Source organism: Rhinolophus ferrumequinum, chromosome 26, assembly GCF_004115265.2.
Source record: "Rhinolophus ferrumequinum isolate MPI-CBG mRhiFer1 chromosome 26, mRhiFer1_v1.p, whole genome shotgun sequence".
Lineage (NCBI taxonomy): Eukaryota > Metazoa > Chordata > Mammalia > Chiroptera > Rhinolophidae > Rhinolophus > Rhinolophus ferrumequinum.
The window spans coordinates 9,187,744-9,215,440 of NC_046309.1; the positions used below are offsets into that span (position 1 = coordinate 9,187,744).

General features: G+C 49.3%; 1 protein-coding gene across 2 annotated transcripts in view; it reads left to right on the top strand.

Moving 5' to 3' along the window:
• Positions 1-27,697, top strand: part of DENND2A (DENN domain containing 2A) — a 79,192-nt gene that overhangs the window by 44,590 nt on the left and 6,905 nt on the right. Inside the window, exons 6-15 of one of the 2 annotated variants that reach the window (XM_033099098.1) lie at positions 3,493-3,586; positions 4,082-4,132; positions 5,384-5,571; positions 9,166-9,275; positions 10,263-10,332; positions 11,461-11,538; positions 14,645-14,785; positions 16,171-16,319; positions 24,427-24,604; positions 26,104-26,145. In XM_033099098.1, coding sequence (XP_032954989.1) covers positions 3,493-3,586; positions 4,082-4,132; positions 5,384-5,571; positions 9,166-9,275; positions 10,263-10,332; positions 11,461-11,538; positions 14,645-14,785; positions 16,171-16,319; positions 24,427-24,604; positions 26,104-26,145 — 1,101 coding nt within the window. The remainder of the gene's footprint in view (positions 1-3,492; positions 3,587-4,081; positions 4,133-5,383; positions 5,572-9,165; positions 9,276-10,262; positions 10,333-11,460; positions 11,539-14,644; positions 14,786-16,170; positions 16,320-24,426; positions 24,605-26,103; positions 26,146-27,697) is intronic. The other variant, XM_033099099.1, reaches the window with a different exon arrangement.

Sequence of the window (27,697 nt, forward strand, 5' to 3'; positions counted from 1 at the left end):
TCTGGGCCTTCGCCATAATAATTCTTGTGGTCCTGTAGCCTTCCTCTGAACCATCCTGCTCCCAGCCCTAGCTCCTCTTCAGGCCTGAGACAGCGTTCTCAATGCCCAGCCTGAAAGCCGCCTCCTGATCCTTCGTGGCCCGAGAAAGCAGAGCTCCCTCCACCACGCTCTGAGGCAGCACTTGTCAGAACTACATCTTTGCCGGCTCTTTTCAGTCCAAAGGGTAAAACACGCCCAGTGCTATGGATTTACATCCTAATGTGTCAGCTGTTGATTCAGGTTCCTTTGGCTCAGTGCTGGTCACTCTTTATTGGCCATTTTGGTACCAACTTTCCACAGGAACTGTCAGAACAGGGATTCTTAATTTTTGAGTCTGTGGATGGGCCTGAGGGGCTGACAGGACCCATACAATTGTGTAAAACTGTGTGTGGGTGAGTTTTGAGGGATGGGGGACGGGACTGGGGGCTGTCAGTGGGTTTTGTCACATTTCTCAAAGTGAGCCATTGACCTGAAAGAAAGTCAAGGGCCATCTTCCCAAGCTGGCCCCTGCTGGCACAGTTTGGTTAATCACTGTTTTGAGCCATAATTTGACCCCTACCACCTCTGCCCCAAAACGTTCTTATTCTAAGGACGTTCAGTCACCGTGCATTCTGAAGAGGAAGGGTACTTAGGATCAGGTGGTGGAGGAAGCATCTAAGTGCAGCCTGGCGGGAGGGGTTTCCGGGGAACGGGGACACATCTTGCTTTGTCGATGGACGGCAGGGGGGGGGGCCGGGGCAGAAGCCATGCCTCCCCTCCCTTCGTGCTCTCCGGGTTCTGCCTCACGCAGCCCAGGGCGCAGCGTGGATTGCTTATTGACCGTGGAGGTTTGCTGAATGACCTCCTTCTGACACATGGACCCCAGTGTCTGTCAGCAGGGAAAGAGTCGCTCCCATGTCTCTCTGTTAAAGTACAAGTATATGAACACATGGTTAGTAGTTTTTCTCTCTGGGGAAATTATTTTTAAATGAAAAGGAACAAAGATTTATTGACTGAAGAATTTGTGCCTTCCACTTATTCCATAACCTGATTTAAAGTGAGACAGACCTCTGTCCCATGATTTATACCATTCAGGTAGCGCTCACGAATTGTCTTACGTGGTAGTAATGCCTCTTGGGCCTCCCACTTAGCTTATAAACTCCGACAGCGGTGCTCGTCCCATATAACTTTTTCTCCCTCACAGCTCCTAGCAAAACCCCTTGTACGTTGTACATGCTTTGTATTCAGTCAACAAATTCACAATCCACAAGTGTTTATTGAGTGCCTACTGTGTGCCGGGCACTGTTCCATCTCATAAAAGTACCATTACAGCATAAACCAAATGACAGAGATCACTGCCCACCTGCCTGGAGCTTGCATTCTTGTGTCCATTGTATTCTGAGTAAATGAAACGATGTTAACTACATCTTAACTCTCTTCTTTCTAGTTATTTTTGGATGTTTTGGGAGAGATTTTGAGTGGGTTTAAAATTTTTCTTCTCTCAAAAAAACCAATTTGACTTAGCAAATCATTTGTTTATTTATGTTTTTCAAATTGTGGTAAAATAGACATAATATAAAACTTACCGTTTTAATCAGTTTTAAGTGTATTAAGTGTTTTAAGTTCAGTGGCATTAAGTACATTCACAGTCACACCATCCATCTGCAGAACGTCTCATCTGCCCAAACTGGAACTCTGAGCCATTAAACCCTAACTCCCCACGCCCCCCACACACAGCTCTGGCAACCACCTTCTACTTTCTGTCGCGATGAATTTGCCGACTCCGGGTACCGCACATAAGTAAAACCATATAATATCTGTCCTTCGTGACTATCTTATCTCACTTAGCACAATGTCCTCAAGAGTCACTCATGTTGGAGAGTGCGTCAGAATTCCCTTCCTTTTTAAAGGCTGAATAATATTTCATTGTATGTACGCGTATGTACCACGTTTTGTGTATCCCTTCTTCCATCGACAGGCGTTGTGAATAATACCAGCAACTCATTTAATGGTGTCTTCTTCGTGGGAAATGGGTTAGTGTTAGTATTCCGATGGTTAGAGCATGCACGCAAAGAAGAGAAGGCCAATTCGGGGGGCGGTGAGCTATCCAGGAGGTGGCTGGTTCATAAGAGCAAATATGAGGAACTGCCACACAGTAGGGATTTGTGGTGAAGGCAGAGACCTCATTCGGTCAGATTCGTGGTTCCGGACAATGAGAGAGGGCAAGGCAGGGCCTGGACCTCCCCTCAGGAGCTGAGGGTATGACAGGGCAGTGTCAGTAGCACTCTGCAGAGTTAGAGGGGTGGGGCCTGGGCCTGCCCCAAGGTGACCTTGAGAGTAAGCCACCCTGCTCCGGGGGCAGGCCAGTGCTCCTACTGGTGGAAAGAGCTGGGGAGCTGTTTTAGGGAGTGGAGGGCAGAGATGGGGACTGGCCTCAGCTGGCCCACTGCACCCACCTGGCCGCCCACCCTCTCCTGTTCTTCATGCATAAAAGAATTTAAAACTTCCAAGTCAGCTTACAGACACAGCCCCCTTAAAAACCACTGGTGGGCTCGCTTCCACTCTGTGTGGGTAGACTTCCCCTTCTCCCGACCTGGTAGAACCCAGAAGCCTTCCACTCCCGAAAGTCGCCAGTGATGCTATAAAGCCTGGTGGGAAGTGACCCAGGGTTTTGATCACGAGAAGCTTCTGCAAGTCAGCCTGGCAAGCGTGCTGCCAAGTAGTGGTGGCTACTGAGCGCTCAGCTTCTGAGCAGGAGGAGAGGGTGTGAAAGGCCGGGCAAGTCAGGAGTGAGAGGTCCTCTGCAGGAAGGGAAGCGAGCTGGGGACATGGCACTCGCTACTCTACACAAGTGAGCACTGAAGGTCCACTGTAGCCCCTGCTCCCTTCCCACTCGGGCTGCTCAGACATGTTCTGGCATGGAGCCCACGAAAGGCGCCCAGCCTGGGAGTCTCTTCCCATCTCATTGCTGTCTCTTACTTTTCTTGTTTCGTTTTAGGGACAAAACGCTTTTCCCCCAAACCACAGTGACACTGCAGTAGGAAGGGGAGCAGCCCTAACACCATTAGCCAATGAATGGTCTCCCTCTGTCTCAGCCGGGTGGGTTAGCATATTGAGTCAACACTGCTCGCACATCAGTGAGGCTGGCAGCTTCCTTTAGTGTTCTTCACAGCCATGTTCCTGCCTGGCAGAAAAGAATGATTGAAAGACGCCCGTGTGGGGCAGCCGGTTAGCTCAGTGGGTTAGAGCGTGGTGCTGATAACCTCAAGGTTGCCAGTTCGATCCCCGCACGGACCACTGTGAGCGGCGCCCTCCTTAAAAAAAAAGATGCCAGTGGGCCAGTGGGAGATGTCTCCTTCCTTCCCCTTCCCCCGGCCCTCCAGCCTCCTGGAACAGAATGAGCAGTAAAGAAATCCCAGCTGAACGCGGGGAGGAGGCTGCTAACACTGGCATTTCTTCCCTGGTGTCTGGCAGCTGGTGTTGCGAATCAATGCCATTTATGAGGCCCGGAGAGGAAAGAAACGGGTGAAGAGACTGTCCCAGTCAACGGAGAGCAACTCAGGAAAAGGTAGGACCCCGCCCCCATCCCCCTGACCCGAGCGTCTAAACACATTCTGCCTAGAAGGGGCTTCCTGCTGGGGTTGGCTCACCAAGCAGAAGTTGGTGCCTGGTAAATGTCTCCCACTGTTCCCGGGACAGTCAGAGAGCCGGGAGCTCCGTCCGGTGGCATGTCCTCTGGTCCTCTCTCCCTGTGCCTGATTCATTGAGCCCGGTGCATCATGCTCTGACCTCACCACGGGAGCAATCTCCTTTGCTCAGCGTGCATAAAAAGCACCAGTATCTTCTGCTGTATGATCTGGTACACATAACCACCTGCGTGAAAGCCAGATAAGTTTGGAAATACATTTCGTTGGACAAAGACATAGTTTATCCATCACATGTAAACAGGCAAAAAGAAAAGCGCCCATCTGAACTAGAAACCTTAGATTTGTGCTGCCCCATGTGAAAAGTTTCCCGCATCAGAAAAGCTCACATTTACAACTTTCTTCTTTTTTTGGTCTAGTAACGGATGAGAACAGTGAGTCTGACAGTGACACCGAGGAGAAGCTGAAAGGTGAGAAGCTCAGTTGCTGGGCAGGGCGCATGCGGGCGACTGGCGGCCGCAGGGATGGCCCTCACTTCTTAGCGTGAGGGAAGGAACAGGACGCCTGCATGCTGGTTGGCAGGTCGTGACTGTGAGGGGGTGGTCGTGCTCAGGGGTAGGTCAGCCCCGAGCACAGCCAGCACACGCCTGTTCCACGCCGGAGCCCCAGGTGGCTACAGCTGCATGACCCCTGTTCCCAGGCCTTCCGTTGTGTCACAGGTGTTCCGCACACCTGTGTAAGGGTCAGCACTGCTGGCCTGGGACTCCAGACACGGCTGGCTCTTGTCATGTGAAGTCTTTGAAATAATTGTTCCCCATGGATCTAAATTTGGAGATCTAGGTCAGACATCCGTGAGATTTCCTTGCTCAGCCCCCGGGGGAAACCAAAGAAAGCTGTAGTCAGGGCTGCTGGTGAGACGACAGACCTGTCCGCGCAGTGGCCCTGCCCCTAACATGCAGCTGCCCCCGGGCCCAGCTCTGGAAGAAGGCACGTCCGTTTCCATAACACAGAACCGTGGCAGGAAAGAAGGTGGATGGGAGCACTTGAGTCAGATAGGTCTGCACCAGCTGGGTGGCAGGGATGTTTACAAAGCTCCCAGCTCCAAAAGCTCTATGGTTGGAGTTCTGTCACGTCCCACAAACTGAAAGATGAAGGAAATGAGTGAGGGGAGGAGTCAGTGTCCCCACCCCGTCTGACAGAGGAACCCAAGGATAACTCAAGGCGCTGCCCCAAGTCCTGACAGCAAATCCACGCGCAGCAGAGGCCACGCATCCCAGGGCCCGGCACCCTGGTTAGCCTGGCAGCCATCGAATGGTGCTCCTCCCAGAATTTTGGCAAGGACCCCACATTAAGAGTTTGTACTAATTTGTTAAATGTGGGAACACTTTTTTTTAGGATTAGAAAAAGGACTTTGAGCTGGGAGTTATATAACCTGTCACAGCTCTGTGTAATTCCACGCTGGAAAGTGACTCGTTTTCAGGCTTCCTCTCTCATTCCCTCCCTCCCTCCCTCTCTCCTTTCCTCCCTCCCTCCCTCTCTCCTTTCCTCCCTCTCTCCCTCTCCCTCCCTCTCTCCCTCCCCCCCTCTTCCTTTCTCCCTCTCTCTCTTTCCTACCCTCTCCCTCTTTTCTTCCCTCCTTCCTTCCCTCCTTCCTTCCCTCCTTCCCTCCCTCCCTCCCTCTCTTTCTCCCTTCCTTCCTTCCTCCTTCCCTCCCTCTCCAGCTCACAGCCAGCGCCTGGTCAGTGTGAAGTCGCGCCTGAAGCAGGCCCCAAGATACCCGTCACTGGCCCGGGAGCTCATCGAGTTCCAGGAGAGACAGCTCTTCGAGTACTTTGTGGTCGTGTCATTGCACAGGAAGCAGGCCGGGGCCCCCTATGTGCCAGAGCTCACCCAGCAGTTCCCTCTGAAGGTACGAGGTGGGCACAGCCTCGGTGGCCTGCCAGGGGATGACAGCATGCTTGCCAACACCTTGTTGGGACTCGTGGGTTCAGGGAGGCGTGGGAGTCTGAGGAACACTTAGTGTCTAGAATCTCAAAATTGGGTCGTAATTAGGGTATATCAAATGAAGAAACTGCTGTCGGAGAATTTGGGAGGTCCCAGGAGGGCGTGAGATTCAAGGACTCAGTATGGACAAAAAGACTTAGTCACTTCTTATGGTTGCTATGCCGGCCATACCATCCTCTTCGTCCTCCCTGTCTTAGCCGGCCACCTCTCTTCCCAACCTATCCTGGAAGCCTCTTTCCCATCCAGCCACACAACTGTCCCAGCGAGTGTCACGTTTGTGTCCGTGCTCAGCCTCTGCACGTGCGCTGTGCACTTCTGTATGTGCGTCCTCACAGGGTCCTGTTCTGTTCTAACCGGTTTGCGGCTCTGTGCGTTGGGCTTTACCGTGTATGAAGTCACGGCGTCCACAATGCAATGGCACTGAAGGAAGCCCGACATGGCATGGCCAATAATGTATACAGTATTCTTAGGCCTTGGCAGCAGTAGTAAAGAATTGACCGAGACCCTTACATTCGAGCTGTTTTCCAATTGGCCCCAGGAGTTGCAAAGATGAGCGAAGTGTGTCTCCTGTGCTCAGGAGTTTGCACTCTGACAGGAAGGCACTAGGGGAGCGTACAGAGACTCCCGAGGGAGCCTGGGACACTCAAACCCAAAGCTGAGCGCGTTCAGAGAGGGAGGAGAGGGCGGGAGCTCCCGTCCTGGGCCCCTCGGGGCCTCCTTTTGCCATCACCACCCAAGCAGAATCCTAGCAGGCCAAGGCCAGGTCCCCTCTGTCCCTCCCCTCCTCTCCTGGGCCATCGCCCTTCGGTCCTGGCCACGGGTCAGCACAGCACTCAGCCCTGGTCCTTGGACTCTGCACAACTGAAGTAAACCAGAGGCGCCAGCCCTCCAAACCGGCACATGGCCACTTTTGTCTAGCTGACCTCTAGGGGTGATCCCCTGAAAACCCCAGATTTGGGGGGCTGCCCCCTGGATAGGAGGCTGCTGACTATGCTACACTGAGTCAAAATGTCGTTTTTAACATTACATAATGCCCATCATTAGGGGACAGCCCCTAACCTGGTTACCCACCTTCCTTCTGCTGGAAATGTACCTTGCTGCCAGTGTTTGTTTAGATATGTTTTTAATGTTATAGTGATCATTCTATCTTATAGTGATCATACATCTTGCATGCCACACTAATTTATATCTCCTGCCTTCACACGTGCCTTCTGTCAGAAGGACCTGTTCCACCATCTTTCTCCTTCTCTTTCCTATTTTTTCATGAGTTTTATGGCCCATGCCTATAGTCACCTTAATCGAGGTTTGCACTCCGTGTTTGCATGCTAGCGATCATGCCTGTCCTGTTGCATACAATGTTTGAGATTACACGGTTATCTCTATGGCAGGCCACGGAGACTGGGATAGCTTCCAGCCACCTGTGGTACTGGTTGTATTTGTGAGAGAGAAATACAACTATGTGCCGCTCCCTGTCATGTGCCTGTGTGACATATGTAATTCACATGTTGATGACAGACTGCACACACATATTTTCTATCTGGGGGTGGCTACATCCAAATGGTGACGGGGCCATGTTGAAAACTCCTAGAACTCGTTTCCCCATGGGCCTGCTCTTCAGTTCTCTAATGCTGTTTCCACCATGGGGAAATGTCATGGCTCCTCCCTTTTGTATTCTTCATAGTTTTGAGGTCCTTCACTCTCTGGCGATTCATGACCCCCACCAACAAATGCCTGCTGGCATTTGCTTATCTACAAGATTATCCAAGAGTACTCAGAAATTATTGCTTTGGCAGCAGTCTGACCTAATGAATTATTAACTCAAAGTCTGTTCCAGGACCAGTTGGACTCTTCTGGGTCATGGATGGAAGAGAGAACCATTCTATAGAAAAGAAATAGTGATTGTTTATTCTGAAAATGGAAAACTAAAGGACAATTCATGAATGGCTTTAAGTCTATAAATTAGAGACTGTCTCATTCATTGGTAGTTGTTTCAACTGTTAATATTTGCGGCAGCTTTAATTAAACTCCATCTAGCCTAAGGCGAATCATACTAGAGGTGGGTTTTAAAGTTGAAAACCATCAGCCCTATACTCTGTTCCTTTGACTGCTCTTCTCAGAGACCTCCTCTCTGACATTTGGTAGCCTTGGGAAGGCTTGGGTCCCCTGTGAAGCAGTCCGCAGTTCTGCTGGCCTGCAGACTTCAGAAACTGTCCGCAAGGCTACAAGGTTTAATGTGGAGGTCAGCGGCGTGCTCTGAGAAACCGAATAAGCAGCCAATGGGAATATTACAGAAAGAACTCAAGTTATACATTACAATTTCCGAACTTCTGAAATTCAGATGCCACTCACGTCAAATAGCTGATATTTCAAATCACTGAAGGTAACTCGAGCATAGTTTATTTTTTAACTGTTTATAAAGGAAATGTAACAAGTATAAACTTATCAACAACAGCAGAAACACAAAGTGCCAACAATCCTTCCCAACAGTTTAAAAGTCCCAATTGATAAGCAAACTACGCCAATTATAAATCATTCTTTTTTGTTTCCCATATTTATACCCAGAGTGACTTTTGTAAACTGTGGCAATAAAATAGGTAACATAACACCCACCCTCCCAACATCTCTACGTGAACATACAGTGCAATATTGTCAACACATGCCCGCTGCTGTGCAACAGGTCCCCAGAATGGGGCACTCTTTAAAAGCACAGATTGCTGCTCCTGCACAAAATTAGCCAACTCATGACTGTAAATGTAATCCCTAAGCCAGACCTTATTAATTCATTCTGTTTTCAAATAAGAAGATGTTTACCCAGTCTGTGATGTGTCAGATAAATCAAAGAGAGAGAGAGAAAGACAGACAGACTAGAGATTAAGATCATTTTTCTTCCTAGCTAGGTTCCATACCAGTTGTGTGACCATGAACAAGTAACACATCAGGGCTTATTTCCTTCTCTCTAAAATAAGAATGTCAGGCTGGGGGACGTCTAGTTTCCTTCTAGTTCTGACATTCAAGGACTCTCTGAAATGACTTGAATGGCACGGTCGGATACGACATAACTGGATGCATTCACTGAGAAATGTTGTGCAGCGTCTTAGCCTGGATGGGAAGGGGTGGCTTTGCCTGGGCCCAGACGTTGGAAGACTCGATTTGAGGCTCGGCCTTGCACATTCATGAGTCTCCCAGTTAGAAGGGATTGCTATGACTGGTTTTTTCTTATGGATTAAAATAGTTACGTTCCAGAATGTTAGGCATTGAGAACATTCCTCTAAAGCACACTGTTCTTTTTGTCTAACTTGCCCCATAAGACCATAGTTGGAACTGCCCTGGGGACAACGGGCCACAGCAGGCTGAGCTGCAAACCCTTCCCAAGAGAGAAGGTTAAGCTGGCGGTCGTGACTGTGGGAAGGTGGGACAGGTGGTGCTGCCAACCGTCTGCCTCACTTTCCTATGCTGACAACCTTTGTTCTCCAACCTTCTCTCGTCCTGCTCCCTGCAGTTGGAAAGGTCGTTCAAGTTCATGAGAGAGGCTGAGGACCAGCTAAAGGCGATCCCCCAATTCTGTTTCCCTGATGCCAAGGACTGGACTCCCGTCCAGCAGTTTACCAGGTACGTGCTGGCATCACCCCACACCCCCTGCAAAGACCAGGGCGAGAACTAGAGATGGGCTCCAAGATGGCACACCCCTCAGTCAGTCCTCTGAAATGGTCATGATGGGTCTGGGCCTGGATATTTCCCCCACCAATGTTTTCAAAAGGTCCCCGAAGATAAGAATCACCCCACTAAGAATGCAGATTTCCAGGCCTCCCGCTCAGTCTAGGGCGGTGTTTGTTTCAGACGCCTCTGTGAAGGGCGATAAGGTCATTCTTAGTCTAGGAAAAGTTAGGGGAACATTGCCCGTCATCCATCCTTGTCCAGAGCTCCTGAAATATTTCTTTAGTTTCCCATCCAGCTGTGACTCACCCGGATACGTTTACATTTCTGCTTTAGCCCATGTGGTCAAATACCAGTATTTTTATTATCAGATCATTCCGCAATTGACCAAACTCAGTAGGCTGTGTATCCTAAGTGTTTGAGGGATGTTTGTGTCCTTGAAGTTGGCCCAGCAGTCTCTAGAGACAGTCCAGTCCTCAGGTAGCTCTGAACAGACAGTGTCCTGGGAAAGCCACACCTGGCTTCAGTTCCGAGAAGGGCACAGAACTGTCCCCCTCGTCAACTGTTCCCTCTCTGAGTCGCATCCCTAGGTCAGCAGATGCCACCTCACCCTCAAGCTCATGGAAGGCAGTCTCCAAAAGATGCCCAATAAATGACTCCTGTGTTTTGTGCATCGGGATGGCTCAGGTGATAGAATTCTATGAGAGCTCAGGGTGAAAAAGGAACGCCTCATTTCCTCTCAGGACGCAGTGACACTTGAGATGTCCCTGTCCCTGACACAGACTCCCAAGCTCCAGGTGAACAGAGTCCCAGCACAGAGATGAACAAGAAGAACAGGGAACAACCCTTTGCGACAGCCTCCTTCAGAAGGTCCTGGTCACTCAACGTGATATGTCCTTGTTGTGCCTTGCTTAGTAACGCACTTTTGTTTTCTCCCCACAGTGAGACGTTCTCATTTGTCTTAACTGGTGAAGATGGGAGCAGAAGGTTCGGTTATTGCCGAAGACTACTGGTTAGTACACTTGCTTCTCAGTCATCAAAATCTCTGCGCAAAGCCAGCGCTGGCTTCCTGTGGTTCATCATACACCATGAGAGAAGGGACAGGAAGTGTGGCGGTTAACGTGGTCACTAAAAACATGGAGGAAGGTCTGGGTCTCACGTGCATCGAGGGGAACAGTGCCTCCACATCCTTTGGGAAGAAAATACTTTCTCCAACGTTTTCCCCACCAACTAAAAGGCCTATCTCTTCTTAAACCAAATGTTATTTCTAATAAAACATGACAAACAGAACTTGATAGCTTAGAGAGAACATTCATAATGGTTGCTAAGGGCAGGAGAAGGATGGATTTATTATTATTGTTCTTGGCACAAATAATTCAAGAGTGTCTCCTTCCAAATAATCCCTTTTAAAAGTCAGAAACTTATTCCAGTGAAATACCCATGCTAAAACATTGCAAAACTTATCTTTTGAAGACCGTTCTTTTGAAAATAATTTTCCACTGAGAATGGTTTTAGTCTTAGAAATAGGCTAATACAATTTAGAATTAAGAATAAGGTATGGCACATAGTAGATGTTCAATAAATGTTTGTTGAATTAGTGAACAAGAAGGATGAATAATAATTGAAAAAATTTAAGTGGGATCATACCTGTTATTGATAAAATTAATGTAAAGTATTGAGATTGATTTTCTTTTTGGTTTGAAAATTAACTTAAAAGTCAGTTTCCAAAAAGGATTTTCAGAAATGATCTCTCCTTTGGAATTATCATTATAATAAACATATAGTCCAAAAGTAGCTCCTTAAAAGGAAGCAGAGTGATTTGGGTGAACAAGTTAAGCCTCCTTACTTGATGGTTCCATAGGCCATATTGAGCACCTACTATGTGCATAACACCCTTGATTGGTTCTTTCAGGGGGATAAAAAAAATACACATACTACATGATCAGAAGTGATTCCCACCTATAAAACAGGGTATTGATAATTACATATCTCATTGAGCTGTCCAAAAGTATGGTATGTGGAAACATCTGGCACACAGTAGGGACTCAAAAACATTTGTGGGGGGTGAAAAAAAAGTTTGTGTTCTTTCCTTCCCTGAGATTGGTACACTCATGATTTCCTTGTGTTTCATTCCAAAAAGCCTGGTGGCAAAGGGAAGCGTCTCCCTGAAGTTTACTGTATCGTGAGCCGCCTGGGATGCTTCAGTCTCTTTTCAAAGGTGAGGACTTGGGCCTCAGAGAAAGGAGGAAGGGAAGGCAAGGCAGGACACCGGAAACACCCAACTTCCGGTACTTTTATAATCTTATTCTCCGCTATTTTCCTTCCCACTTCCTCTTCCTCCCCTCATGGCCTCCAATATTCTCTTATTGTTGGGTTAGGAAATAACAGTTGTTGGGAACGTTAGGGCTCAGAAACTGGGGAAGGGGAGAATCAAAGTACGCATAGGTGAGGATAGGAGGGGCAGAGGGTCTTCCCAGGATATCCCGTATATGTTTTACTTCTTTTCTTCTAAGCATTGTCTTTTGTTAGCTTTCGCTGGACAAAAAAGCCACTATGATGGATGGATGGATATGTATCTCTGTGTGTGTGTGTGTGTGTGTGTGTGTGTGTATATATAATTAATGTGTATATGTGTGTTGTGTGTGTGTGAAAGATTTATTATTGTAATAGTGCTCTAAGTCTATCAAAATCTTAATATAATTTCGTCCTCTTTTGGGGAAAACAAGCCAATATATCAAAATGTAGGAATTGCTGTGCCCCCCTGTGTTTCAGTATTTTGGATTGGTGTATAAGAGGTAATTACTGTCCTGTATGATGCTGATCTCGAAAATTACATATACTCCAACATTTGTTTCCTATATTAACTGGACATGAGTATCTAATCCATAAATTTATTTTAAATCTTTCTTGAGCATATATTTCCGTCTGAGCTTTCTTTCGGAGAATTGAGGTCGTGCACCTCCTGTCCATGGATGTAAAGCAGCAATTCAGAATGTAAAAGCATTCTGAAACAGAAGTCCGCCTCCTGCCCACCCTCCACCTGAACTCAGAGGAAGCCTGAATCACACTGATACAATAAGACCTCTTGCCATGATAGAACTTGTACCTCTATATGAGTCTGTTCGAAACAACTCAAAGTATCAATGTAAGCTGAGATGTGGTCTTGCCTCCACTCTACCTGGTGGCAAGCGTTCTCCATTAAAGATGGTCGTGTACAAGCTTCAACACAGGTGTGCACCACTGCTCATGCCAGTCTTTCTTGTGGGCTTGTTTGAAGGTGAAGATAAGACTGTAGGTCCAGCCCTTGTGAGAATGCTCATGAAAGCTGGACATAAAATAGCTCATGTGAACTAGCCCAGCTCCAAGGGCGCCTTCGAAGCTCCCATAAGGCTCACTGCTATGTCATGGGCAGGGGACGCAGAGCAAGTACACGTGCCATCACATTTGTGTGACGCACCGTCCTGAGATTTCATGTCAGTTTTATGCAATTTTAGGAATGTAGAGTGATGACTTGCCAAAGACCACACAGACCCTTGCAGATCTAGTTCAGAATAGAACCAGAAATGGAGCTTTGGCTAACCAATCCATGCAACTCGCTATTTCCAGCTGAGGGGCAAGGATGACTAAAATGGCAAATTGTTGTTTAGTACAGAAAGGAATCGTGGATGAGAAGAAAGAAGAGCTCTCAGAATCTCTGAAGAATGCTATATTATTAAATATGGCTGCAATAATGCTGCGTCACAAAGCACAGTGGCAGAAGGCAGCCATCCTTTCTTCTCCCAGACGTGCAGGTCAGCTGGGGTTCATCTCTGCTGATCTCCACTGGGCTCACGTATGTGCTGTGAGTGGGCTGAGGGCTGGCTGACCTCTACTCTAGGCCGCAGGTCTGGGTCTGGTCTGCCATCTTCCTGAGACAGTGAGCTGGCCCGTGCGCACTCTTCTGTGGCGATGGCAGAGGCACAAGCGAGCCAGCAGAAACACACGAGACAGCCTGGGCTCGGAACTGGCACATGGCACACGCATTGGTTAGTCCAGTGTTCCTCAGCCCATTTTTCATTCTGGTTCCCCTAAGCAGCCTTTTTAGGTATTGCTCCCCTTAATTTTCTCCCCTCCCTGTTAAATTCTTTTCCATTTTTTGTCATATTATTTTCTTTTGATTGTGCTAAAATGTACATAACTTAAAATTTACCATTTTAACTATTATTCTTAAGTACATTCACACTGTTGTACAACCATCACCCCCATCCATCTCCAGAACGTTCTCCATCTTCCCCAACTGAAACTCTGCACCCATTAAACGACTCCTATTCCCCCCGCCCGTAGTGGCTGGTAAACACTGTTCTGCTTTCTGTCCCTGAGTTTGACAACTTTAAAATGTGATGTAAAAGGAATCACACAGCATTTGTCTTTTTGTGACGCTGGCTTATGTCACTTAGCGTAATGTCCTCTAGGTTGATACATGTGTTGGAGCACGTGTCAGAATTTCTTTCCTTTTTAAGGCTGAATAATATTCCGTGATACGTCTATACCACATGTTGTTTATCCATTTGTCCGTCGGTGGACATTTGGGTTATTTCCGCCTTTTAGCTATTGTGAATTATGCTGCTGTGAACATGGGTGTGCAGATAGGTATCTGTTTGGAGTTCCTGGTTTCAATACTTTGGAGTTGATACCCAGAAGTGGAATTGCTGGATCGTATGGTAATTCTATGTTCAATTTTCAAAGAGCTGCCAGACTGTTTTCCAAAAGGACTCCACTGTTGTACATTCCCACCAGTAGTGTATGAGGGTTCTAACTGCTGCACTTCCTGCTCAACACGTGTTGTCAGTGGCCTTTTTATGATAGCCATCCGACTGGGTATGAAGTGGTATCTCATCGTGGTTTTGGTTTGCATTTCCCGATGGCATTTCCCCAGAGAAATTTTAATTCCACAGATATACCTTATGTCTGTTCATATAACCTCTCATGTAAACCATTATAATAGCTGAGTTTTTCACCACCACCCCCAAGAACCATTTTTATCCCCTTGGGGGCTCTATAGCTCCCGCTGAGGATGCATGTATTAAGAGCCCAGTCCGTCACGGGGCCAAACCGAAAGGGGGGGCAAGGAAGTCCTCTGGAGTGCAAAGTCACATGGCACAGGAGGGGAAGGGAAGTGGGGTTGATACCACATAGGGTGAAGGAGACTGTAAGTGAGGCCTGATGAGGACAGCAGGGGCCTCCCGTAACCCTCAGTCTCCATGGCAGGCCCCTTCCTCTGGAACAGAGCTCCACCTCGGTGTCCTGGCTTGGGGACGGCTGAGCTGCTTTTCTGACCCTTGCAGATCTTAGACGAGGTGGAGAAACGACGAGGCATCTCTCCTGCCCTGGTGCAGCCCCTCATGAGAAGTGTCATGGAAGCGCCTTTCCCAGCCCTGGGCAAAACCATCGTGGTCAAGAACTTCTTGCCAGGATCAGGAACTGAGGTTAGTGGTCAGATTCCTTTCCTCTCTTAGGGAAAAGAGTGGCCAGGCAGCCAAGTCCCAGTGGCCGGAGGGGTTGGCTTTCCGTGAGCTGTCACCTTCAGTGATGTCCTTTCTCCCTGGGTGTCATAAAATCCACCCTAAGTCTCGTGCCTCCAGCCCAGGAGTCTGGCCCCGAGAGCAACCCCAGAACTATGCCATGGCAGCTGTGGTGTTTCTTTGCGTGGTGTTGGCCCCACAAGTTAGGGACCTGCACTGGGCATCCTTGGCTCCCCTTAGTAGCCCATTACGTTCATAAATTCTACATCAACCTGATTACCTTTTTGGTCTGCATCACGTCTCTAAACGTCATGTAAAACAGATTCTTTTCAGGGAAGACAGGCTGAGGCACTACTTCTTATTCACTCCAGCCTTTGAAGTGTGTCCCCGTCCTCGGCTGGGCTGGGATTTGATGCCGGAGCTTGTTTGCATTCTTCCCATTCCCCTTAGGTGGCTCTGTGGACCTCAGAAGGCAGAGCCCACCCAGTCTTGAGTTTCCCGTTCCGAAGGCCTCGGAAAAGCAGGTCACCGGTGGAGATGGGGAGGGAGGAGGATAGCTCTGGGATATTCTGGAACAACCCAATTTCCCAGCACGGAGAGGAGCACTGTCCCTGAGGCTGGAGAATCATCCCATACCCGGTGCAGCGGCTCGACTGTGGGGCCGTTAGCACTGGCGAGCCCTACTGTGTGTGGCACTGCAGGTGCGGGCTGAGAGTAAACACCAGTGTCCACTCACCGTAAAGGCAGCTGCTTAATGAGAAAAAACACGCACGTGAGTGGCGATAAGTGAATTCAGGAACATTTCAGCAAGTCTGGAATGAGAAGATACACACCCTCAGCACACCAGCTGGAAGACAGCACGTCAGGGAAGGCTTGGGGTGGGGCTGGGTTCCTGAAGAAACGCCTTCCAGAGGAAGTGTCTGCTGGTCCCTCTGCGTAAGCCCGTGGTCCATTCCAGCAGGTGAAATTCCCCTGTGAGACAGAGACGCTTGCCTGTGGGGCCCTAAGGGCCAGCACGTTCTCAGCAGTCACAGATCTTCCCTGGGGAGTCAGGGCATGTCGTTGCCAGGGAGAGCCTGTGACCCTTTTGGGCCAAGGGCCACCACTTCTGCCATCCCCTCTCCCTACCTCCCTGTAAACTGTCCTCAGTCACATAGTCGAGTGTGAGGCACGAGCTTCCCTGCGGTTGTACCTCCTCCTCCCCAGCCTCCTGGGTTCTTTCCTTTTTTCCCCAGTCCCTTTTGTTTTCCATTTTTCCCTTTCCCTTTGCCCCTGCCGCTGGGCCACCCTGCTGGGGATGTTGCAATCCGTGCGAGGCCCCCCTCATAGCGGCTCCTGCTCCCCGGCAGGTGATCGAGCTGTGCCGCCCGCTGGACTCCCGGCTCGAACACGTGGACTTTGAGTCTCTCTTCTCTTCTCTCAGCGTCCGTCACCTGCTCTGTGTTTTTGCCTCCCTGCTTCTGGAAAGGAGGGTCATCTTCATCGCAGACAAGCTCAGGTACCAAGCTCGGCTACTTCTGCCAAAGTGTTTGAATGACAGGCCTTCCTGGACTGTTCCGAGTCCAGAAGACAGGTGGTTGCTCAGGCAGCTCTGACAGTGCAAGTCAGGGGGTGCCTGAGATTGCAGGTTTCTGAGCACAGCTGTGGCGCAGAGCCAGCAGGGCTCCTGCAGCGCTTAGCTGGCATCTTTTCACTCTTTCTGTTCAGTGCTGGGCACTGTACCACGAGCTGGGGGCAAGGAAAGACACAGAGCTGTCCTCAAGGAGCTGTCAGCCCAGCAGGGGGGCAGAGAAGGGGACAGACCCCCGTACCACGTTGTGAGGGCTGGCCAGAGGCAGTGCACCCTGCGGGCTGAGCAGGCGAGCTCCCCGAGTCTGACACAAAAGGAGCTGTGTGTGCAAGGGCAGGAGAGGAGGCCGCGCAGTTCCCTGCAGCTGAGCAGAGAGAGGAAAGCAGGGTGGGAAGCGAGCCGGCAGAGATGGGCAGGGCCCGGTTTATGGACAGGGAGAGCCGCCACCCCTTTTGGGCCAAGGGCCACTGCTTCTGGGAGCGGCGGGGCCCGGTTCATGCTGAAGGGCACATGCCTTTCCTTCAGGATTAAAATCAGCCACACACACACACACACACACACACACACACACCTGTAGGATGCCCCCCACACCCTAGTGCTCACATTCAGTGATTCCCAAGAGTCATGTCACAAATCAAAGAAGGTCTGGATGGAGATGCAATTAGGGATTTGGGGTAGTTCTGAACTTCTAAAAAGAATTCCTGGCATTTCCATCATTACAACATACTGAAGCAGAGCCTCCTTCACTTTGGAACTGAGGGCAGAGGCACAAGTGGCAGCTGCAGCTCCAGGAAGAGCTGAGATGTGGCGCCCGGCCCGAGAAGGGCCAGCCATCCCGGAGAAGCGCATGAGGCCAGCTGAGAAGTGCATCTGGAAAGAAGAAGTGCCAAAAACACAAAAATTGGAGAACTGTGGTTTAGAGAGGAAATACGCCTCTCAAGTCTGGAAAACAGAAGGGAGGAAGGAGAAAAGGGAAAGAAGAAGGGAAAGGACACGATGTCTGAGTGTGGAGCTCATCAGCAGGCGTGGTACAGGACGGCATCCAGCCCGCTCCCCCCGCCGAGCCTGTCGGGTCACCCTGATGATGGTCCCCTTTGGGCAGCAGCCACTGGCTGTTCCCTGTCCACCCCCACCCTGTGTTTCAGTTCACTCTTCACTTTTAGTATCAGTGTTGTACTCCCTGGGCGCTTTTGTCAGCTCAGGAAGCAAGCCCTGTCTCTGAGCCTGTAGCCGGTGCTGGGCGCTGGGCAGCTCTCCAAGCTCCCTGGGCCCTGGGGAGTTCAGACCAGAGAGTTCTCAAGGTTGGGGCCCTGGAAGCAAAGGATGAGTAATAACACTGCAGTGACCAGGATCGGATTTCATCAGCACGCTGGGCACTGCCTGTGTTCTCTGCAGCCCCTCTCCATGCCCCACTGTCTCCTATCTACCGTGGATTCTCAGGCTTGACTATGGGGAAAGGCAAAGGATGATGTCCGAAAGGCCTAAGCAAGAAGCGAAGGCTGGGGAGTAAACCCGGTGACCACCAGGGGCCGTGATGGGGGCAAACAGGCAGACAGTCCCCTGCTGTTGGGTTAAAGATGTTAGGCTCTGGGAGGGTCCCACCTGAAGAAATGTTTGAGGAGATGGGCGTGGCTGGAGAGAAGCCGGCCAATCAGGGACACCCCCCCCTTCCACCCCACCGAGCTTCCAGGGAGAAGGAGAACAGCAGGGACCCCCCCCCTTCCACCCCACCGAGCTTCCAGGGAGAAGGAGAACAGAAAGTATCCCCTATTCACCTCATCAAAGTACAATGAAAGGGAAGGTGGGAAGAGAAATGGAGGGAGGCTCCTCAAAGACAAATGCATCCCTGAGGTGCAGCAGAGGCAGGTGTCAGAGGCTACGGTCACTGAGACACGCGGACATGCTTAGAATAACGATGTCTGGGAGGGGACTTGGCCACCTCTGCCTTGTCCCTGGACAGATTTCTGGGTTGACAGGCGGGACGCCAGGGCAGCCTCTATCACAGTGCTGCTGTAATCAGAGACTGCGGAAACCTAAGGCTCCCATCCCTGTGAGTGGGCCCTGCCCCAGCCCCAACCCCCTGCTGGGGCAGCTCTGTAGAGGAGATTGTCATGCTGTGGTCTGATTGGAGGGACTTCGGGGTTTCTCTGCTCACCCCACCTTCTGTGGTGCCTGGCACTCTTCCTTAGCACTTCCGTCTTTTCAACAGCAAACACCCATCCGAGGGGTAAAATGCTGGAAGCGGGTCTCACCATAGGGCGCTCATTGTCCACAGGGCATTTCTTTTGCAGCGGCTGCCAGAGGTGGGGCACTGAGGAGATGGGATTTTTGTAGGGGAGGAGGAGACGTAGGAATGTGGATAACTGGGATGTCCTCCTTGGGTCCAGAGCCAGGCCACGGTGCAGTACTGAATGCATACGTGTACGCATGGTGTGTGGGTAAAATACCTTAATTACCTTCTAGGCCCTTTACAAGTTTCAGACTTGTGTGTTTATCTCTCATCACACCTTCCTGGAGTAGGGAGGGACCCCAAACATCCTCAGCAATTGGCCCTAGGTCTCCTCAGTTATGAAACAAGGGCTTGTCTGCGCCCAGGCCCCTCAGAACTGACTTGCTGGGTCTCTGGAGTCTCATCCCCAGAGGCAGCCCATGCTTTTCCTGTTACAAATAGCTCAGAGTGTTCTCTCTCTTGCTCAATAAATTATCTTTCCATCCAACACTAGTTCCAAGCAGACCTGAAGAGGTGGAAAAATAAGCAAATAAAGGCCCACAGAGCTCTGAGGCCAGAGGAGAAGAAAACACACAGCGTGACGTAACCTCCTGGGAATAACAATAGCACAGCTGGAATGCTGCCTCCGGCCTAGGCTCTTCTGATGGCTTGACCTGTATTCTAGGCTCTTACAACTCGGTCAGATAGGTTCTATTATCAGGAATCCGTGTCCTAGCTCTGTCGCATTTCTGGGAAAATCGCTATAGGGACTTGGGGGTTCTTTGGCCAGGCCGTGGCACACAGGACTTGGAAAGCCGTGGCTGGCTGCCAGTTATCTGACCCGGAAAAGCCTCTGAAGAAAGCCTTCAGCCGAAGCTCCAGCTGGCGCTTTCATCCTCATCACCCTGGCACAATTCTCTCCCCACTGCACTTGCACCAATTTCTAGCCCTGTCCAGCTAGAAGTGGAAGCAAGCCTCCTCATTCTTCTGATTTCTGTGTGTAGCCCTGACGTTTTCAATGCCACAGAGCAGCACACGAGAACAGGGCATGCCACACTCTCAGTGAGCAGCCCTGTGACATCCCAGGGTGGACGTTAGCCTGCGTTAGCACCCTCCCCCCACCACACAATTTATTTACTCATCATTGCAGTGAGTCTGCCCACTGCAAGAGGAAATAGCAGGGAGTTGTGGCAAATGTTGTAGGAGTTATAAAAGGGTTTAAAGTTGAGCCAAAAATCTATCCAATGTAGAATAACATTTTTGATCTTTAGGGTGGACATTGAGTGTTTCTTAAGGCTCTGTCAAGCCAAAGTCTGACAGATGGAAAAGAAAGAATGTTGTTGTGATGGCTTGTTCTGTTGTCATAACAACCTAAGTAAATATTTCCCTATACCACTTTCTTCATTTCCCTGATGATAAACATTTTTGTTTTTTCAGTTTATTCATTTCAGTTCCCATCGTTTTGGCTAAATCTCTTGACCAGGTTCAATGATAAAATCAGAGCTGCACATCAACAAATTTGTGCAAAAGTTTCAGATGGGACAGAGTTTGAACATTCAAGAAATTTACTTTTTATTTTTTTACAGTGCAATGAGCTCAGGAGCTGAATGACAGACCGTTCGCTAATGATAAGTAGAATTAGGTGGTCAAATCTTGACAAATCTTTGAACCTTGGTTTTGACCTGTGGGTAACTACACAGATAAGTTCTAAGTAGCTGTGTACCTTCATTCTTTTGTGGGTTCCTTTTGGTTCGTTTTTCATCAGTTTCCATAAGCTTAAACGGGGGTCCCATATCCCGTCTCAAATCAGTTATACCATCAGTGTTGACTCTCTGAGAAAAAGGTTGGGTTTGTAAGTGTGCCCCTTTCTAGGCAGATGAGTTTGCCCAAGCCTACCTGACAGTGTGAGTAGCTGCCATCTGGATGGTCTGGCATCCAAAATACTAGTTCACAGGTCCTCAGAGCAGGTGACAGAGTCTTAGAGATACATACATTTAACTCAGCCAAGTCCTATGAAAAATGCAGTTTTAGTAACACAGTGGCATCAGTAGGATTAGATATTAATTATTAGCTACCTATTTTTGCATATGAACACCAAGAAGATAACATTTGGAGCAAGATTTAGAGACTAGCATTAGCCACGACTTGTTGTCTTCTACTCGAAACCCATCACAACAGAATCTTGGGCTGGAAACATTCCAGCTCTTCTCTCTGAGTCAGATCCCTCCCTGGCTTTGTGTTATAGTCTTTTGGGGGCTTGCTACTGCAGCTCAAGACCACTCCCACTTTTATCTTTTAGTTTCTCAGCATGAGATGTCACCATTGCTCTTCTGTCCTGTCTGCTAATGAGCCCTGGAATTACCTTCCAGGACCAGCACTGGTTCTTTTCAGCGTCAGCTATTTCCAGCTCCTGGCTTTCTCTCTCTCACAGATTCGTAGTTTGTAGACGTTAAAGCCGGAAGGACATTAGAAATTACCGAGTCCACATTCCTTACTTTGCAGAAGGGGGATCTGAGGCCCGGAGAAGTTAAGGGCTTTACCTGAGATCACACAGTTTTCTTGAGGCCCAGCCTGGGTTCTTTTGAAACTCGTTGACACATTACTTCAGGGTTTAAAAGTACGGTAATGGAATATGGCAGCCCCTGCATGGTGACACCCACCTCCCACTACGTCACACCAGGCACCAGACCAGAGTAGCACCTTTCGCTCCTATTCCTGGGAACAATGCACTGGTAGGAGAGGCACTTTGCTTGGGATACTAAAGGATATTGACACGCTCCTCCTTCCAATTCCTGGGGTGTCTGTCTAACTCAGGAAACGCATCGTTTACTTTCCTGGTGGCATCTTAGAGGAAGCTCTGTGCTTAACTCTTACTGATTTCTGGGTGAGTTGGAAGGCTGCCCCATGGATGACACAGCGGCTGGGTTGCACCAGAACCAAAGCGTCTTCTCCAGGAGAACGTCAGCACTCACTAGTGCCTCCTGATGTCTCCAGGAACTGCCACCAAAGAGCAAAGCATTCTGGGACCCAGCCCTTCTAACTGTGCCCAGATTTTAACCCTTTGTCCCAGCCAAACGCCCCTTAGGGCATTTTCTCCCTCCCCTGCTTTTGTACAAATTGATCACAGCCTGTCCCTGGTGTACTTTTCCCCCACCCCCACTTCAATGCAAGCCAGCTGCTCCGGCTGTCTTCCTGGGACCTCCCTCCACAACACTGCCTCCCCTCCAACCAGCAGGTGTCAGGAAGGCAGTGCTTGTGGAGCCATGCCAAGCGTCCCCAGAACCAGAGACTCCTCTGCACATCCCTGAGAGACCACCGACCCTAGCAGCCCCCAGCGCCCACCCCCCTGGATGACTCCCCTAGCCTTACAAGTCAGGGGATAGAATTTCATTCACACCTGCTGCAGAGATTGAGAAAAACACCTCAGCTACACTCGCAATAATCCCTCTTCTCTACTATTTATGTTTGGAGAAAAGCTGCCACTAACGGATTATTTGCAGAATTTGACCTTGCCTCCTAGTGTTTCAAGAGGCTTTTTTTTGTTGTTAAGAATGTTGATGAGGGCTGGAGGGCAAGACGAATGAGCCTCCCTCATCAAGGCCCGCCAGCGAGGTGCCAGTGAAAGCCAGGTGTGGAAACACTTGGATCCAGCTGCAACAGAGAGTCGGACTACTTAAAAAACAAATAAACAAGCAAAAACCACTTGTCAGGAACACTAGTCAAAAGCGGCAGCACCTACCTGCATGGCCAGCAGGTTGAGTTGTCATCATTTTGTCATTGAGTTGTCATCATTTGCCCCCATCACAGCTGAATATGGTTGTCCTACAGCTCTCTGCGCTCCAGTGAACTGAATGAATTTTATCTTTCTTTCTGTAGCATGTATTCTCCCTCCCTATCTCACTGGCATTACTTATCATTTTTTAAAACACATGTTTCTCATCCAGTTGGTTCAGTCACTGCAGCTGAACGGGGGCCTCCCTGGCCTCTGGGGGACCCCCTCCATACTGCAGGGCAGCATAGGGTGTCAGCGAGGAGACACAATGTGCCGTAACAGCAGAGAGAAGAAGAAATGTGCTATAAGAAGAAATGGGTTTCATACAAAAGGTTTCATTCCAAGTGCTTAGAGGGGGTCTCTTGTAAGGGATTCTCTCTAGTCACTTGGAAATGAAAGCCAACCTCCCAGTGAAATATGTAACATGAAATTCCACTCAACCATCACTCTCTACCTGCTTCCCCACCCCCACCCCAATGGTCCAAATCATTGGTTTCAAGCCCTTTCTACTGCAGTCCACACTGAGAAATAGTCAATCTATACACCACACACACACACACACACACACACACACACACACACAGATACAGATATAGATAGGTGATTATTTACAACTGAAAAAAATGCAGAAAACTCTTATTTTCTATTCTTTTGTTGTTGTTTTTAATGCTAATCACAACCCAATAAAATTATTCCAGGACTCTATAAAATGGGTTGCAAACTGTAGTCTGAAAAAGGCTGCTCTAGACACAATTATCCTTGTTGATATTTTAATCTTCTTCTAGTTTTCTAAGTCATGACCTCACAACCAGGATACGTGAGCAGATCACCTTGGAACACTGGCCGCAGTGAATACAGATGAGTCCTAAAATAAAAACTGTTAGAACAAAGTAAATGCTATACATTCAGTGATATCTAGACCAAGGAAATTAAAACACAAATGCTACGCAATTCATTAAAAGTATTAACATTCTTGAATAACTGGGAGAAAGTGGTGCCTTGGGGAAAAAGTGTCTTTGCTTCGAGAGAAGACCCTTTGAAAGACAGAAATGATTTCACCCAAGCTGGGGGCTCAATTAATGATATACGGTCTTATTTTACTATAAGACTGGGTCTTATATAATATAATTAATATAATATAATACCGAGTCTTACATTAATTTTTGCTCCAAAAGACGCATTAGAGCTGATTGTCCGACTAGGTCTTATTTTCAGGGAAACACGGTAGCAATAAGGAAAGCTTGTGAGGAAGAAGAGAACGTCAGCTGTCACCCACCTCGAAAGGCCCCAGTCATCACTGTGTTGCCACGCAGTAGAACTGAACCTCCAAACGATTATCCCGAATCCACCCACTCACTCGGTAAACTGAATGCGAATGCAGGAGAGTGAGGCTCAGTGCTTGGCAGCAAAAGGCTTCATTATGATCTTTATTCTTTAAAAGACACTCATATTTCTGCAATGTTGGCATTTCAGTTTTGAATTCTGGGCAAGGGGTAACTACATGAGTGTCTCTTTCGCAAAACGAAGCCTTTTGGAGCTGACAGCCACCATGTGAATACCAAGAGAGTTGTCCTGTTTTCTCCGATGGCACCTAGGCACTCACGCTTGGCTGAGAGAGTGGGGAAGAGAACAAAGAAAAAGCTGGTGGGAGAATATAAAGCATCTTCAGTAACACAATGCTTGTCTGGGAGAAAAGAGACTTTAGCTGTTTGCGGTTTGGTTTCGAAGGCGGATGTGGGGAAGCGGGGAGGAAGTGAATGAGTCTGTCCAAATCTTGCAAGAATGTAGCTCATGCGGGAAAGCACTCTTATAAAACTTAGCTGGGCATTCAATTCATCCCTCTAGCCATGTCTGAAAACCTCCCAGGGGCTGCGTGTGCCCGGTGTAACCTGTGTCAGGACTGGGTTACGTGACACACCTGGTGTGAGCGTGACACCTTTTCTGACCAACACACCTGTGGGATAGATCGCAGACAGTTCTCTCCTCCGCCTCCATGGAGGCTGCCCACCTCCCTCCCTGAGTGGACCCTTTCTGTCCTTCTCTCTCGGCTGCAGCACGCTGTCCAAGTGCTGCCACGCGATGGTGGCAGCCATCTACCCCTTCACCTGGCAGCACACCTACATCCCCGTCCTGCCACCAGCCATGATTGACATCGTGTGCTCGCCCACCCCCTTCCTCATCGGGCTGCTCACCAGTTCACTGCCGCTGCTCAGGGAGCTGCCGCTGGAAGAGGTGAGCTCCTGGGATGTCTGTCCTGTTCCCTTCCCGTGAGGGACAGAGGGCAGAGGGGAACTGCTGGCTGAGGCTGTGTGACCAGCAATGTTGGGGGAGCGGGGACCTCACGGTTTTGTCTATGCGAGAGCCCCCCGCCCCCCAGTCTCCATGCCTGCAAACTCAGTTTTCCCTCTGAATAAACCCACTGGCAGGAACACGCATTGAGAAGGGCAGCAAACAACAACATACCTGGATGTGAAAAACACTTAATCTATGAATAGCCACCCAGCCTGTCCTTTCCTTCCCACCCCCAATACAGGGCAGAAAGCGCGTGAGAGCTCATGAGAATTGGCAGTTTCATTTGGACTGATAAAGTTGACAAAGGCTGTGCTCCTACAAATAGGTCCTTTCTTGTATCAGTTAAAAAGGCAACAACTGAAATGGTTTCAATGGTCAAGTGCTGAGTTTTCAGGTTGACACCCTCCTTGGCATTTCTGGGGTTCTTTAGCCATAGCCCCTTCCTCTAAATAGTCTCTGTGCGCAGGCACTGAGGACTTCCAGCAGTCAGAGAGGGAACCGTAGGGGACTAGATGATGCCACTCACTCCTGAACCCCTGGGGGCACACCTGGCCCTGAAACTTAGCCTGGGTCCCCCACGTGGGTCCTCTAACTGCCCAGGTAGTCCTAAGGACCCATTAAATACCAACCAGCAGACTTAGGTCTTCAGGTGTGGGTTTGTGAGCTACAAGGAGCTCGTCTGGTTAGCCGGGGGTCCCTAAAATGGCTCAGTTCAGTCTCGGGGTGTTTGAGAAGGAAGGAGCCAGTGCCCTGTTGGGCCGCTGCTCTTCCTCCCTACAACGAGTGCTGAGTGAGGGTCCTGCCAGCAAAAGCTGGGCACTGGCATCGCCCTGCGAGTGAGTGCCTCCTGAAGTTCTGTGCCCTAGGCACTCACTTGCCTCACCCTGGTACTGGCCCTGGGTCTCAGCCCGCCTCTGAGGAGGGAGAGTTCCGATGTTTTATCCCAAAAGTCTTGACTAATGGAAGCGTAGCACGTGCAGTGTGATTTACTCCCCAGTTAGATCCACTCCTCTGGGTTTCTCCCTTCCTGTCCCATGAAGAGAAATGACAAGGCCCAATGGGGATCTGGGAGGGAGGAGGGAGGACCGCTGGGTGGGGAGTGGCAGAGTCAAGTGCCACAGGAACAAGGGCGCCTCGCCCTCTTTCACCCACCTCAGTAACCGTGCACTGCAAACCGTCTGAGAGGCTCTGCCTCAGCCAGCTTATGCTCCAGCCTGCGGTGTTGGTGTTGAAAGCGTGCAATTCAGGAAAGCCCTTGCCCCCCACCTCCTCTCTTCATCATTTGTGGCTGCAGTGCCAATGTCAGGAAACCACAAATGGCCCATTCCACCCCCACCCCCGCTGCCTTTCTGGGTGCCAAGAGAGAAGAAGGCTAAGACCCTGTCACTATGTCCCGGAAACCCTGGTGACAGTAACAGTCCATTTTCCTCGTCTCACAGGTCCTTGTGGTCGACCTTGTTAGCAGTCGGTTCCTCAGGCAGGTGAGTGAGAAGGCGGCCTCCACCCTCTGCTCTCTCTGCTTTTACCTCTGGACTTTGGGGCGCAGCTTTCCAGCTCAGGGAAGGCTCCTTGGTGGGCCTGGGATTGGACGATCCTGGGCCTGAGCTGGTCTAAGGATAAGACAGAAGGCTGGGGGGGTCAAAGAGGACGAGTTTGGCAAAGGATCAGTCCCCACATGTTTTGTCACAAAATGGTTCTCTAACGATGAGAATCTTTGTATAAGTTATCACTGTAGACCTTTGTCTTTTTCAACATGCTTTTAAAGACTATTTGATAACAAAGTTTATGATATAATATTAAGTGGAAAAATCAGGGTGCAAAATTATATGCATTATTTTGCTGATCTTGTTTTTTTAAAAAGAAGAGAAAAAAATATAGATGTAGCTATAGATATAAATATCTGCCTCAAAAAAAGATCAAGGGCTGGCCCGGTGGCTCAGGCGGTTAGAGCTCCATGCTCCTAACTCCCAAGGCTGCCTGTTCGATTCCCACATGGGCCAGTAGGCTCTCAACCACAAGGTTGCGGGTGCAACTCCTCAAGTCCTGCAAGGGATGGTGGGCTCCGCCCCCTGCAACTAAGATTGAGCACGGAACTTTGAGCTGAGCTGCCGCTGAGCTTGCGATGGCTCAGTTGGTTGGAACGCGTCCTCTCAACCACAAGGTTGCCAGTTCAATTCCCGCAAGGGATGGTGGGCTGTGCCCTCTGCAACTAGAAAACGGCAACTGGACCTGGAGCTGAGCTGCACCCTCCACAACTAAGACTGAAAGGACAACAACTTGACTTGGAAAAAAGTCCTGGAAGTACACACTGTTCCCCAGTAAAGTCCTGTTCCCCTTCCCCAATAAAATCTTTAAAAAAAAAAAAAATCGAAAGGAAAACTCACCGAAACATTAATGCTGGTATCTTGGCGTAGGAGACTGAAAGGGAGACAGATTATGGGTGATTTTAAATTGTTTTCATATGTCCTTGTATTTTCTATAATGTCCATGAACTACTTTCATTATTTGGAAAAGTAATACACGTTATTTTCTTCCTGTCATTTGCCAGAGAGGTCTAACTCCTTTCAGATCTTGTAGAGAAGCATTGCAGAAAGGTTTTCTGGGCATTCTGTTGGATTGCTTTTAAACTTGGAGTTGCCACACCGCTGAGAAGTTCTGTCGCAGTAATGCCTTTTTTCTCATTAGTTCTGTCCACCATCACTTCCCAGAGGCCCTCAGGTGAGGCCCTTCCCTAAGGCTCCCCTGCTCTGGGGCCCAGATCATGAAGCCAGCTTAGGGTCACACTGGTCGTCTTTCCCAGCCAGAGTCCCCTGATCAGCACAACCGTCCTGTAGGGTAGGAGCAGCGTGAAGCATTGCTTGAGTGCCCACTAAGTGCCAGGCACTTTCACAAGCTCATCGTATTGCATTCAACACCTTCCCCAGCTTTATCGAGGTATTATTGCCATATAAGATACGTCAGCTTAAGGTGTGCACCATGATGGTTTGCTACACATATGTATTGTGCGGTGATTACCACAACAAGGTTAGTGAA